Source organism: Platalea leucorodia, assembly GCF_965183815.1.
Source record: "Platalea leucorodia genome assembly, chromosome: 4".
Classification (NCBI taxonomy): Eukaryota; Metazoa; Chordata; class Aves; order Pelecaniformes; family Threskiornithidae; genus Platalea; species Platalea leucorodia.
The window spans coordinates 5,085,314-5,100,538 of record NC_138826.1 but is presented as its reverse complement, the minus strand read 5'-3'; the positions used below and the strand labels follow the sequence as shown (position 1 = coordinate 5,100,538).

Sequence of the window (15,225 nt, the reverse complement as noted above, 5' to 3'; positions counted from 1 at the left end):
TGTTCACACTCAGGGTGCAAATATAATCAAAACCACACCAGGTATTCAAGGAAACTGAGCATCACATAACTTCTTTCATGGGTCTCTGAGCTTTGGAATGGAGAGAAGTGCATGAACTGACAGAGCTCCGCCTCCTGATTTTGGTGAATTTAGGAGACTTGCTCAGTTTTATGGAGGAAACCTCTGTCAGAAAATAACCCTTGATTTCTAGTCACACAGTCAATACAGTGTATTAGAGCAGTGTTATCAAAGATGCTGGACCAACAGCCAAATCAGCCGGTTATCTAACTTGGAAGGAATAAGATGACATCAACAAAAGGTGAGGAATCCAATTACAGGGAACTGCAAAAATAAGTCACGTCCTACAGCAAGAAAATGTGCATGGAAAGGCCTCTGCAACCTGGGGAACAGCTTTGTTTTGAGTGCCTTGCGTGCCATGAATAAAATGAGCTAGAAGAAAGAAATGTCAGTTCTTTCTGAGCTAAAAAGATGGGTCAGCAGCTTATCAAAACCTATTAGTTCTTTCAGTCCAATTATATTTTGAATAAACATACCCCATTCCCATTGTGTTTCTCAATGAATGATTCTAGTATTTTCCTTCAAGAATAAACTGAATCAGCCACTGCAGGCAATTAACTCAATAAATAACTACCATGAAGAAGCACTGACGTTGTTTCTATGCCGATCCAAGACTTGCAACAAGCACTCAACAACTCAACTTGCAACAGCACTCATTGCAACAGTGGTGGAAGGGCGGATATGTTCTTACCTCCATAACACCTCCACCCACTGATACACCCCCGTGACACTGAAGGGTGACAAATGCTAACACTGCAAAACAGCATCTGGCCCTGTATGGGTGTATACCTAATAAAAATCTGGTGTACATAGCTGCTGCACTTAATAAAAATCACGTTTCCCAATATCGACATTTGTGCTCTTTCCTCTTTAAGTACCTGTTTACAGAACTGAAAAGGATTGTGAGAAATTCCCTACAAATTGTTCTCCAAAGTGGCTTGAGTGTCATCTCTGTTACTCCCTGGAGACCTCCATGTGTGTCCTGCATGCCAGTAAAGGCACGGTGCTGATGAAAGCTAGGCTTTTCCTTCAGCCTCACACCCTGTGTTATAGAGAGTGGATCCTCTGCAAACCTGCAGAGGAATTTGGGTTAGATCACTGCTCTTCGACAGCCCTTTCAAGAGCTGAGGGGAAATACTGGCTCTGGAATTGCCCCTCCAGGGTAAAAGGTACAGTGGGAAACAAGCAACCCACAGAGTTGGAGTCTTCTAAACCCATGGCTGAAATAAATCAGAATCCTACTGAAACCATGAATATTCAATTACAACAGGACACCCCTGGTCACTGCCATTCCACTCCAGGATGCATTTGTTACCCCCAGAAAAGCAGTTGTCTAAATGCTGCTAACTTTCACTGCTTCATGGTAATACACCTACCGATGAAGTTTTATGGCAATACTTGCCCCATACTTCTCTTTGTCAGAGAATTACCCCTTCTGTGCCCCAGATTGTTTTTTTTTTTCCCATGAGTATTTAAACATCTAAAGGACAAAAATCAAGCTACCTCTGCTTGCAATGTAAAGACCCTACATCAACAGTGGAATTGGAGGCAGCAAGTCTCTGAACAGCAGCAGGAGCAGTTAAAGCAGTAACGATAGGCCCTGGAAAGGCAGTTCTCTTTCTGGCTCTAGTATTTCTGAAAATACTATTCATAGTCCCCTGGAAAAAAAAGAGAGAGCTATCCCCAAGGTGCCAGAATTTAAGATCAAAGAGAAAAAAAAAAAAAGCAGTTGAAAGATGTGGAATGAGTAATAGGCAACTTAGGAAAGGTTCGAACAAACAGTTTTTCAAATATTTATATATATATATATACACACACATATGAAGACACAAATCCACCATGACACTATTTTCAGTGTGCTTAACAGAAATACGGCTTTGCCATAATTTGCAGTATAGAATGCTTTTTTAAGTGGCCTTGTATAAGGTTTCACTTTGTATACATTGTTTAGCAAAACCTTAATTGTATTTTGCACTCATATGGTAAGAGAAACAGCTAACACCTGAAGCTTGTACTAAACATCAGGTTGTGTCTTTTCCACAGTCTTTACCAAGGACAGGACGGTTTACCTTCACCTGAGATTTACCAGGGATCATGCTGGATTTGATAACACTGTAAATTTGCTAGAAATTCTTTACATCCCCAACTCCCCTCCCTCCCCCCTACAAGATAAGCACTAGCTCAGTCATGGTATTTGCCAGCAAATTAATTCAGGGAAGTCCTATGGCCTGTACAATGAAATAAAAAAAGATTAAAAAATCAGACTACATAATTATAATGGTTCTTTCTTGCCTTAGAAGCTTAAGACATCTACAAGTGACTGTCCCAATATATAATCCTATTGCCTCCCTAGTACATGTGCACTCAGTAAGATTAATTGCACTGTACTTCAGCCCAAACAACAGAGAAAATCTTGTTAGATCATCCATGCAATCTTGTTTTACTAATAAAGCCACTTATAAGTACTGTGTGGTTGCATTTGAAGAGTTATCCTGATACTGTCCAGGTATCTCAACAGATATTTTTGTTTCTTTTTGTGTATCTCTACTCACTAAAGACAGGTATTATATCAAAAGCAAAGATGTCCAAAGGAAATAAAATTTCTGAGTCTAGGCACAGGCAGCCATGTCAACATGAATTGAGAAAGACTCTTACCTGGCAAAGGACACCCTAAGATTTCCAGTCTCATACAGATGCTACCTTCTTCGAACCAGGACCGAGGATTTATACGGATATAACGTGCAACCAGAGGCACCGGCAACATATTGAGAACTGGGATCTCTTTCTCACTGTTTCCTTCAAAAATCTGTGCAGGCCAAACATAGGAAAATGGCAAGATCAGTTCTTCAAAAAGTCTTTTAGCACTTTTGGTAATACAAACAAATAAAGTCACCTGGTGCAGCCCCAGGTTGATGGTGGCTCAGGCCAGAACTGCTCTTCAAAGAGCACAATCCCCCCATGACCTTCAGAGAGGGGCAAAGGAGCCAGAGCTCCACACCTTCTCTCTGGCAACAGGCACCTCATGGGCACGAGGTCCTCAGGGATCAGCAGACTGATGCCAACCCTTGCACAGGCCATGCAACAAGAGACATAACTCATCATAGGCAAGACCACTGCCAGGGTGGCATTCACATCTGTAGGCAGACACATGCAGATTTGCCACATAGGATATTCTGAGTCCCTCTCTGTATTATGTGATTTGCACTTAAAATTAATGGGATCACTGAGAGATGTTGCCTTGTAGTCTTACACTGACTAATCTGGCAAATGAAAACTCCATGTGGACAGCCCTTACCTTCCCACCTCTACTCTTCTTCACAAAACATCTGTTTTGTGATACTCACCACGTCTCCAGACTCATTTCTGACAGCAGTCCATGCATGACTGTCATTGCTCACCAATACTCTGTAAGAGGTCACCCAGTTACTCCTTGAAAAAGACAAAGAGTATCTAAGTTATTTTTTCATCATTTAGAATGACTGCAAATTGTGTTTAATGTAATAAAGCTTGTAAGACTGCTAGCAATGGAAATCCCACTTGGCAAAGTCACATCAACACTTGGCGGAAAAAGTGACATGCAAATCTAAATTCAATAGATAATTAAAAAATCCTAGCACATAAAAGCAAAAAACCAAAATAATATTCTGGGATTTTAGGAGGTGAGGGATTACTGCTCTCCTTTCCTTTTATATGCAGAGTTCAGGATAAACGGCTTATCTAGAACAGATGCATCCAATGTTCAAAAGTCTTACCTTGTCAGCTACAGAACATTTATTATTTCTGCTGTTATTATCAGAGAGGATGGAAAAAAGTAATAAAACCTCTAGGATGAAAAGCCTGTGAATTTCAGCCAGCAAAATTTCCATTTCTTCCAATACAAGAATGACCGGACCCTGCAGTCATTCTTGTATTTATTAGCAATAGATAGGAAAAAAGAGACAATTCTGTCTCTGCGCAGCAGAGTCCAATTGATCACAGTACTAGTGCACTACTACAATATCGAGATCAATCTTCAGTAGGCTGATCTCTCTAGTGGCCTGTTATCTGATTTACAGCAAAATCCCCTTTAATCTAAAAAAGCAAAATCTTCATTTGTACTTGAATGATGCCTTCTCTGTATTTAGCTAAAGAAGAGGATAAGGAGAAATAAAATACTGCTTCCTATATTCTGAGTGGAGTTAAAGCCATGGAGCCTTTACATCATCCGGGCATTCCCTATGGTAATGCGTATACGGCTATGGAGAGGGTAGTGCCCTGACTCTCCTGTCATATCTGTTGGTCTGAAAGGGCAGCAGTAATTTATTTTTTTCCCTAACACCTTCCTGACAGTGACTTGGAGGAGAGTTGTGGCTTGGAGGTATCTTTGTACTGTAAAGTCAGTCCAGGATGATTAAATTCTATTTTCATTTATATAAACTGATCGTGCGTAACCAACAGTCCTCTAGAGCAGTCACACTTGAACACAGGTTCTTAGCTAAGTTCCACAGTCAGATTTCTGGGACTGAAACCAAAGGAAAGCTCTTGGGATTAGAAAGAAGAATAGGGGCGATTTGGGCAGTTATGGGAGAAGCATCAGAGCATATGGATCGGAGATAAGGGAGTACCTGGAAGGACAGACACACCCAAGAAAAGCTTCCCCTTGTACTGCATCCACACAAGTGTAACTTTGTTTGCTTTTCTTTCTTTTAAAATCAACAAATAATATGAGCAAACTACCTACGAACACACACCTTGACTTCACTGTCCTTATGTTTAAAGGGACAAACTAGCCTTTATGTATTCACTATAAGAGAGTCAGGCTTCTAGTGAAGACCAAAAAAGAGGCAGGGGTGGAACAAGAGCAAATTCATCAGCCACAAGTTCGGCACAAATTCACCCAGCTTCTTCTTTCACAAAATAGTGAAAGATAATCAATGCCTAAGTCAATGCACTGCAGCAGAAAATGTATAACTTTAGGTTTCCATCAGCTATTCCATTTTCTGAGTAATAGCAGTCCCACTGACACAAAAGATTCAAACTCTTGTCCAGCCAATCCACTGGCTTACAGTGATGCCTAAAACCAAAGATCGGGTAAGCGTTTAGTGGGATTTTGAAAAGCACTTCTGTATGTAGTATACTAATACCCCCAAAAGTCAAAAGGTGAGACATCATGGGATTTTGAAAAAAAAAAAAAAACAACACTGAACAAACCCAGCTCTGTTTTACACGCTAAACTAGTCTTTTGCAAATCTTTCACCAGTCTTCTTCAATGAATAGATATTGCCATTCATGTTGCTTGAAATGGAAAAATCTTGACTATTGCCACGCAGACTGAACTTTTTATTATTGCATTGAAAAGATGAATACATCTATCACCTGTAACACACACACTACTTCAACATTGGTTAAACAACTAAGAAGTTAGCAGCCTTCTGAAAATACAAATTGTCTGCCTGTCAGCGGAAGATCTCCTGGGGTAGGGGATTTGCCAGAGATCCGTGAAGCACCATGCTGGCATCTCAAGACTTCGTGGCTGTAAAATGATATATGACAAAATAGACAGTGACTTCAGGACATTACAAGAGTTAGTAGAAATTTTTATAAAGAACTTTACTTTCTACCCTCAACTTCTGCAATAACCTGGCAGTTGCACCAGAAAATTTCACTGCAACCACAAGTTGAAGGAACACAGATTTACATCTAGCAAAGACTGAAATTAGGAATCTGGGCAACATCAAAACTCCAGGAAGAGGAAAAATAACTTTTTCCCAATGAAAAAGAAACCAAGTTTGAGAGCAAAACTCATGGGTTTGAATGGGGGTGGTAGTGGTAGTGTACCTATTCAGTGCACATAAAACAGTAGTGTGGGGCGTTTTGGTGTTTTTTTATTTTCTTTTTTTAATTTTTTTTAATATTCTTGGACATTTTTCAAAATCAGGGTAAATGACCAAAAGAGGCAATGTTACAAACCAAAAAGACATCAATACTTCTGGAGTACTACAGAACTTTTTTACTTCAACTGCACAAATAAGATTAGGAGAAGAAACACAATGCATCCATATTCATTACTCTGCACCTGAAAAAAATTTTCAAAGACAATATCACAACCACATGAAAACAAAGTAACAGTGGATATTCCGAATAATTGAGAACTTTGTAAGAAAATCATGGTATATATACAAAGATTTTAAAAGAACCGGCTCATTTTACTGGCATGAGAAAAGCTTGCTGTTACACTAATATTTCCCAGCTAGGACTTTTATTTACCATATTTTAATATTCTCACTCCCTAGAGTTACAAAGGTTCAAACTTCTCCCAAAAGAAAATGTATACTAATCAGCCGTACACATATTCCATCCTGAGTGACAACAAGTAACATGTTTTTCAGAGGCAGTCTGCCAATTAAAATACAAATTATTCTACGTCCAGTCTTGTACATTTGCTGCATAGAAGGACTACAGAGGGTCATGGGAGGAGATGAATCAGAGTGATGTATTAGGTCACACACTGCGCCTTATTAACTGTGCTTGCCTGTAAGGAATAAGCATCCACTTTGCATTTGTTGAGATGCAGAATAAAAACATCACAGGTGACCAGATCCTTCTCCCACTGGCACTAAATGCAAAACCACCTCTAGGGGCTTAAATTCTTCTCCCTTTTTTCCAACATCCTAAGAAAAACAGCTTCTGCCAATATTAAGAAGGCTGCTGTAAAGTCAGATTCCCCTCAGAAATGGCACCTTCTGCCTTGATATCACATTCCCCGTGGTGGGGAAGGGGAACGCTGCATGCATTCCTGTCTTCAGAGTATCTGGAAAACTAGCAGAAGCTAATGCACAGCACTTCTGACCAGGCAGCTGAGTATCTTTAAATCCCAGATATTTCTACAGATACAGACCAGCAGAAAAGCATTCACATACTAAACGTGCAGATTTTCTACACATGTGCAGCACAGGAGGTCTGATGCTTCTAGGAAGCAGATGGATGTGTTGCACGTGCTCGAATCAACAGCCGGTCTGTTTACAGTAAGCACAGTGCTTCCTGGAATTGCAGAGTTTAATACATACATGGTGTTCAGTTTATTCCTGTAGACACAGAAATCTAAAGCTTTCAGGGAAATCCATCACAGAAACACGACAGCTAAAGCAAAATCTTGTGCTAGAAGTACTGGGGAATGTCGTCTGCTTTGTGCTGTTACCCGATGACAGGATGATCCATCTCATTGGGTTGGGGATTTGCAGACACAAATTTCTGCAGCATGTCACATCGAATCTTTTTGGGGCCCATCAGCATTGAACAATAAAGCTATCTAAGGAAAGCTGAAAGAAAGCGATAGAGCTTTACAGTACTTAGGATGTCCCTACTGTTGTTTGAGGGAAGCTCTTCTGAATTCTCTCTATAAAATCTCCCTGGACCTACAGTTATATTCCTCAGATATTTGTTGGTTTTATAGAGCCAAGGAGACATAATTCAGGGAAAGTCCTATGCCAGCATTCAGAAAGGAGCGTGTTAATTATCGAGCCCTTTCTTGGCAGGAAGCGAGGCAACACAGAAGTTATTGCGTGACAGTGTCTCCAAAAGTATTCGAGGTTACCTCCAGTTCATCGTGGCACAAAGTGCCACTTACATGGCTGCCTCACAAATTTCATCAATGCTAGAAAAGGATCACAAGATACAGATTTGACAGGAATCATTTGGATTCAGGTTCTTCCCATTAATAATCCTTTTTAAATTTTACGCCAGGCTTATCTCTTCAGGGGAAACCCATCTGAAAAATCTTGGTATCTATAGACAACATTAATCAGTTCATTTCACAGAAAGTAAATGCGAAAATCAAAATACGATTCAAATTCATTTAATGTGGTGGATTTTTTTTTTATTATTATTAATTAGTTGGTTTTCACCTGTAAGGCATTATCTTTAGGCAAGGCTTATTTGAACATCTTCAATTTTAAATTCAGTTTCTTGTGATGCATGGAAATGCCCAGCTTGTCCATTTTCACCCAAAAAAAGACAAGCTGAAGGATTAAGTGACTTTCCCAGGAACAGAGAGGAAACTTGAATCATAGAATTAAAAGCAGATCTCCTGCGGCTGTGGCAGGCTCCTGTCCAGAGGATCAGCTTTTCCTTACCTAACCACATCATCAGGCTACTGAGCATAGGGAAAGGCATCACGGCAGCACCAGAACAACCGAACACCTTTCCGCCTTGCCTTCCCCGATATAGTTTTCTTACTTTTCTTTAGACACATAGATGAATCCCAACTCAGCGCAACACACAGCAAGTGCTAAATGCGAAGCAGCGGAGAGATGCCAGGCATTTGGCTGCCCGACCTTCAGCAGGCGAGTACATCAGCTGAGACTTCTGACTACTTGGATACGGTTTTATTTTGTTTGAACAGCATCTGCTGCATGTAATATTTTAAGGCCAAGGTTCTCAATTATGGAAAGCTGAATAAGCAATAAGTGAAATAAATCTGAGACTCTTACCCTAATCTCTAAGGATGCTTTTTCACATCACTAAAACCCCACATCATTTGAGATAAATGAGGAAGGTTGGCAGGTGCCAGTCAGCAGAAGCTCAAGCCCACAGTAGCAGAGATGCTGGGGATGAGACTAGCAAACATTGGCAGAGTTCACGTTAGCATAATCTACAATGGACCTGGCTCCAGCTGACCATATTATTCTTCTTCTTCTATCATGGTAATCTGACTTATCTTCATTACAAAACCCTAAAATTAATAGAAAATAGAACCAGACAGGCACACAGATGTGTATCCTCCAATAATATATTGACGAGCCAAAATACTTGAAATGGCAGAATCTCTGTACCAAAAAAATGCTAGGCAAACCTTAGATTAAACTGTACTCATGCAACAGAATCAGCATGCTGGCAATTAAGTGGCTTTCTGCCTGAAAAAGTAATTTATAGTCTCATGCAATTAAATGTAAAACCATTAATATTAATATTCTATAATAATATTTATGCTGCTAAAATTTTAAATCACCCACTGCCCAACAGTTTCAAAAACAAGTCAAGTCAAAAAAAAAAATTCTCAGGCTAACAACAGGTAGCCCAGCAAGTTTTACAACCTAATTAAAATAAATATGATTTATGAGCTGGAGCTTGACTAGCAAGCAAGGGTATTTTTTTTAATAATTGAAATCTTTGAATGTTTAATTTTTAAAATTGCTTCTAGCTGACTTAAATGAATATAATGCTTTGAAATCTGGCTGTTCAGAGGCCCTATGAAGAAAAGCTCAGGGCCAGAATTTCACTTGCTCAGAATGAATTAAGCACAGATTTTTCAAAGCTCTCTTCTCAGTGAGGAGGAGTTGGGGTTGCAAATGCATTTCCCACCCAACAGCTACCACTTACAGCCAGGTTTTACAAGATTTTAATCCCTGACTTTCGGACCTTTCTAGAAAAGCCGGTGCCAGCTGCAAGTGTTTCCTTTTGCTGTTGGACATTCAGTGACACCTGAAGGTGCCAGGCCTTGTGTCTGGGGTCAAAGACATCCTCTGCCCCAAAGATTTTATGGTCTTAACACCTGTCATTTCAGGCCACTCTTTGCAAAGAGATCTGCCCGTGTTTGAAATTCTTCCTACACCAGACTTTCCCCTTTCATATCTTCTATATCTGCTAAACACAACCAAGCTGTGATTCCTTTTCTTCTAAACCTCCTTTTGTGACATTTTTAATTTTCCATTCTTGTTTGTGCCTATCACATCTTTGCAAATCTGTCACGTATTTGAGGAGAAAAATCTGAATTATATAGGCACTATATAATATAAGGCACTATATAATATAAGGCACTCACTATGCCTTTTTGTCTCCTTGCCGTGAATATTAAAGTAATGGAAAATGAAAAGCTCTGACAGTAACCAGCAAATACTGCCATTTGTGTGCACAGCTGTGAGCATATTTAAGGCAATGCTGAAGGGGCTCACACCTACCAAGTGCACACAAAGATGTGGCCAAGCGCCGCTTGGTGCATGCAGAAGGGATGCCGAGTCGGGAAGGCTGCGCGTGCAGAAGGGATGCCGAGTCGGGAAGGCTGCGCGTGCAGAAGGGATGCCGAGTCGGGAAGGCTGCGCGTGCAGAAGGGATGCCGAGTCGGGAAGGCTGCGCATGCAGAAGGGATGCCGAGTCGGGAAGGCTGCACAGGGCATGGGCGGAGGGGAGAGGAGCTGCCCGATGTCCCCTAGGTAACCCCACACGCAATCCTTCTCATTGCAACGAGTCGTAATGCGCACGCAAAACAAATCAAGGCTGTGATGAATATGTGTGAGTAATCTGTTGCAACAGATGCCTGTATTCATTTGATGTATCCTTTTCCTAAAGGCTTCGGCTCGTTTGATTGCAAACTGCCCATTGTACTCCCTTCCACAGAGGTTAAAAAGATTTCCTTCCTCTTCTGAACATCCCCAGTGAGCCTCAGTGTGCAAAGTAGGTTCTCTCCACATAACACCCCCCTTTCCCAGCACAAAGCCGTGGTTAACCAGACAGGAGCCCTCCTCATGGGGAGGGCAGCAACCTGCTCCCTCCCAGCGCTGCATGGTGGGTCACCATGTCTTCAGCAAGAGAGCCATAACCAGAGCAAGAGCACTGCGACAAATCATACCCGCAACAGAATATCATCAGCTTTGACATTTTTGTCAAACTTGTGAAAGTGTAAATACATTTCTGGGTGTGCTGTCAGAACTGCACCTACATGGCATCATCGGAGCTGGTCACAAACCCAGCTCCCCAGTGCTGGGAGTGGATGGTGAGTGTTCATCAGCAGCGATGAATGCTGTACCAAAATCCTGTGTAGGGCACAAGAATCGAGGTAGAATATTAACATGGAACAGGAATTAAGTTGAGTAAAAAGATGGAGAGCGCTCGATGCTGAAGCTGCCAAAGGCTGACTCTTAGTGCTGCAACAACTGAAAGCCCGTGAGATGGCTCCACCAAGCCAGAGTTAACAGAAAATATAACTTATTAAGAAAACCAATCATAAACACTAGTATATTACATAACTAGTGACATTAATATATCAAGGGAGCTTTTCCTACACTGAATTCAGGTTGTTTTATAACTCCCATCAATATACTTGATAAGATTGAAGTGTATTTGGAACAATTCACTCTATGAGAGTCTGACTTTGGAATAGTTGTAATAATCTCTGCGCTCCTGTCACCCAGTCAGGGCAAATAACTGTTTGCACTGATTTAATGCACCGTAACAATTCAAGTCAGTACCCAGCAGCTGCTTATTTTATTACATGATTTGGATAAAACATCGAGACATTTTCATTGGATTTGCTGAAGTTTCATCAGGGTGTGTTTTCACAGCTTCTGCATGGGACTAGGAGATACTGCTTTGAAAGTCAAAGCCACATATGTCTGTTGTCCTTGTGAGCTGGACAGGATTTAGCATATATTCTACTATGCTTTCAAAAGCAGCATTGCATTGTTGCTGTATTTTGTCCCTTCTTCTGTTTTCTTAGGTAACTGTAGAAATGACTCAGATACCTTTGAGTAACAACTATACAGTCCCAAATGCTAATGCAGTTACACTGAAAGGATTATCACTGCTCTTTATACTCTGATTATTGGAATACTGAAGATGCTGATGTGATTATCTCTTCATGAAGCCAATCTTACTGCTGAGACCATGGTCTTGATATCATGAATCGCTGATAAACTGGGGATGAAGCAACAATTTTTACCCTCTTGCAAGCAAGGAAGTTTACCACCTTGCAGTCCTCACATACAGACTATCCATAAAAGCAAACCTCAGCAAATGAGGAATTGCCAGTGAGTATAGCAATAAATTAAAATTTGGGCCACTACATTAATTTTGTGACTAAGGAAGGAGCAGAATGCTGTACTGCCAAAATTAGAAGCAAGTAAACTGCACTGACATAAATTTATCCTCAACTACATCTCTGGAAGGCACCCAGCATGCTACAGACCTACAGTTCCCTATGGAGTGTTTGTCAAAAGGGATGCTGGGGGATCATGAAAGGCTACACTGCACACAGAGCAGGATGAGGATGAGGGTGTACCATGGGAAACTGCAAAATTATTCCCCTATTCAATTACAAATGTCTTGTCTTTAGCAAAAGCACGATCAGACACAAGATCAAATCTGCTGGATATTTATTGTTATCCCTATAGAGTAGCACAAGGAAGTCAAACAAGTGACACAGTAGGGAGCATGTAATGATGTCTACACTAGCTTCTACTTAAAACATAGCTTCAACAGTGACGAATAAAAATGACCAGTTTAAAAGTGGGTTGGTTTAGAAGCAAGCAATATAAGTCGCCATAATTATTTCTTCCAGCCAGCACCACCATTGATTTGCTGTCTCCTCCTATCACCCTGGCTGTTTAAGCCCTGTTGCAGGTTTGCAAGACATGTGGACTAAGCTCTACCCAAATCAGACTTTGAAAACTGCCACCCCCCCATTTTATTTTTTAAAGACAAATATCTTGCATAAAAGTAAGAAATATTCAATATTTCCATGAGGTTAAAAGGTCTAAAAGAAAACATACTTGGAAATAAGTCTATTTTGATTTTTTTCTAAAATTTTCAGGATTTTGCTTTGGAATTTGAGTATTCTGCACAGATTATTTCATCCATGCTTTTTATTACTGTTGTCATTTTGTTATTTCATGACATGCAGTGAAAGTGAATAATTTAACATGGTTGAAAGATAAATTGTAATAAAATGCGTCAAGTCACAAAAACATCTTACTCCCTGAAACATGGCATCCTCTTCTAAAAATCAAAACATCCTCTGTGTTGAAACAGTCAGAAGCTTTATATTACAGTCAGTACACATTAAGTCTATTTAGACCTATGGGTTTTCTCTTGATACAAAAGATTGTTTGGGTTGTGGGAAACACGTATTCCTATATTTTTAGATTCTTGCCAAACTGCTAAGAGTGATTAATATTTTTTCTCCCTCTGTCGAGAGAGTATATATTTTAAACTATCACATCATTACTTTAAATATACGGCACAACTCCACAGTGCTGCTCCCAGCGTCCCACTCAACAGCCTCAGCAGTTCTTTAAAGATACTTTGTTCATAAAACTGAAGGATGTATTGGCAGCAATATAAAGAATCATATATTGTATTTCTCCCCCAAATATTCAGCCATAAACCCTCTTGTAGCCCAGCCACGGCACCATCCACCTCTCCAACGAGGATGTCACATGCCTTTCTAAAATGTCACATCATTCGCACAACTTTCTCTAGCTTGAGAAGGCAAACAAAACAGCTTTGCAAAGAGATGTCACCAATGTCAGTCTATCAACTACTGAATATTTATAGTGAAACAGTGTGATAACTGCCCAGAGACACTGATCTCCAGATGTTCTGGGTTCGTACAAAGGAACTGATATTCTGCCCACTCTCAAGGGGTTGGGGTTAGCTTTTATTCATAGCAACCCACACTTGTGGCACCTCTGTGTTTTGGACATCCTCAGTGTAAAAATCAAGGGAGTCCTGGTTCTTACAGCTGGGCTCCACTTTATCTGAGAAATTCAACATCTGCAGATCTTCTGGGTAATCTAAGCAGAGTTTGCCATTTATGATGGTAAAAGAGCTCTTTGCCATGACTTCAGGTTTCCCAAGAAAGCCTGAGGTGCCTGGACAGCAAAAGCCTTTGAGTCCACATGCTTACTCTGACTGGTAAAAGGAAAGACTCCTCAAATTCAGGAGTTTTTGTTCAAAGCCTCTTTTTTCTTGTTAAAGGAGGGGGGGGGGGGGGGGGGGAAAGCAGAAGGATTTGATTCCACGTGACTATCATGGAATTCACAGACAGGCAGTTTGATCACAAAATTTGACTCGGAAGTGTTTTTTCCTTAAAAAGGAAATGATTAAACAACTCAAGTATTCATTATTAACCAACCCTTTCTCTAGTTTGGTCATCTGTGCTTTCAAGAGCTGTTTCTGCACCTTGGCCTATTCCTCCTCAAGGCTCTCATGTCTCGAACAGAAGAGCCCTGGACAGGCAAGGAGAGCCCCAGCCCACAGGGGAAGACAGACAAGAAACAGCAACTTTGCAAGAGAGACTGGGAGAGGAATAACTGAGGTGAAGCAGTTCCTGCCAGCATACAGAAAGCCACAACGCCGTGCATTTTTGTGTTCTTTGCATTGTGTCAAGTGTAACCTTCAATATAGCCATTGCCTACAAAGCTCCAAAAAAACAATGAGCAAGGCTGATGTGAATAGGCTGTCTCTGGGTGGAGTGGGCCATCAGCAAAACCAGACTACAGTTGCCAGTGCTGTTATAGAGGAGTAAAGGGTTGCTTCCACCACCAGTGTACTAGCTCTGGCTGTAGCATCAGAAATAGAGGCAGAAGCAAAGGCCAGATTGTTAATAACTCAAATGTTTCAGCCCTGCAATAAAGGCAAAGTTATTTGCCGCAGGATTCAGCGGGGTGTCCTTGCTTGCCCTCCCTTGTAATTTTACATGTCCTCGTTGAGTCAGCAGCAGGAAGCTAAAGGGACCGGGAGAGGTACAAATCTGATCTAGGCATAACCTCAGAGAAGACTTTCAGTTAAGTAAATTTTTCCACTTTGGTAAAGTTTCTTGTTCAATACACAGAGGAAAAAGGGAAAAAACGTTGCTCTTCTGATTCTTTATCGCTCTCACATAATAGCATTGGTGAACTTAGCGTATATCCTAGTGTCTTGATTTTTTTTTTTTTAATATAATGCTGGGAAAGTCTCCAAGGCTTAAATAAAAATCTTACCTTGGCTCTCAAGCTTGGCAGACTTTTGCTTCTAATACAACACAGATCAGAGGGTTGTTTTTTGGCTCTCCTACCTGAAATAACTTATTCTCCAACATATGTTTCTATTAGTTATGAAAGCACTATATTTTGTCACATACCTGCATGAAGTTGGGAAGGTGCCTCAGGTAACAGAATGGCATCTTTTTGTGCAGACTTTCATATCATAAACAGTGCTTTTTGATACCATCACAGTGAGTAGCTAAGTATAAGAGAAGGAAGCTATTGAGTCTCTTTTGCTTCTAGAGCTCATTATAGCGAAACAGTCACAAAACAACATGCCAACAGTCAACAACCAAAGAACAGTCACACCAATAAGAGTCCTACCAGCCTATTTCTCCTGGGCTGGCTTACAAAAGTCACTTCACTGCATGCA

The 15,225-nt window shown here is 40.7% G+C and overlaps 1 protein-coding gene across 2 annotated transcripts in view; it reads right to left on the bottom strand.

Annotated features, from left to right (window-relative positions):
• Positions 1–15,225, bottom strand: part of CPXM2 (carboxypeptidase X, M14 family member 2) — a 77,681-nt gene that overhangs the window by 26,531 nt on the left and 35,925 nt on the right. For both annotated transcript variants that reach the window (XM_082309184.1, XM_082309185.1), the window contains 2 exons: positions 3,423–3,507; positions 2,734–2,884 (listed from right to left, as the gene is read on the bottom strand). In XM_082309184.1, coding sequence (XP_082165310.1) covers positions 2,734–2,884; positions 3,423–3,507 — 236 coding nt within the window. The remainder of the gene's footprint in view (positions 1–2,733; positions 2,885–3,422; positions 3,508–15,225) is intronic.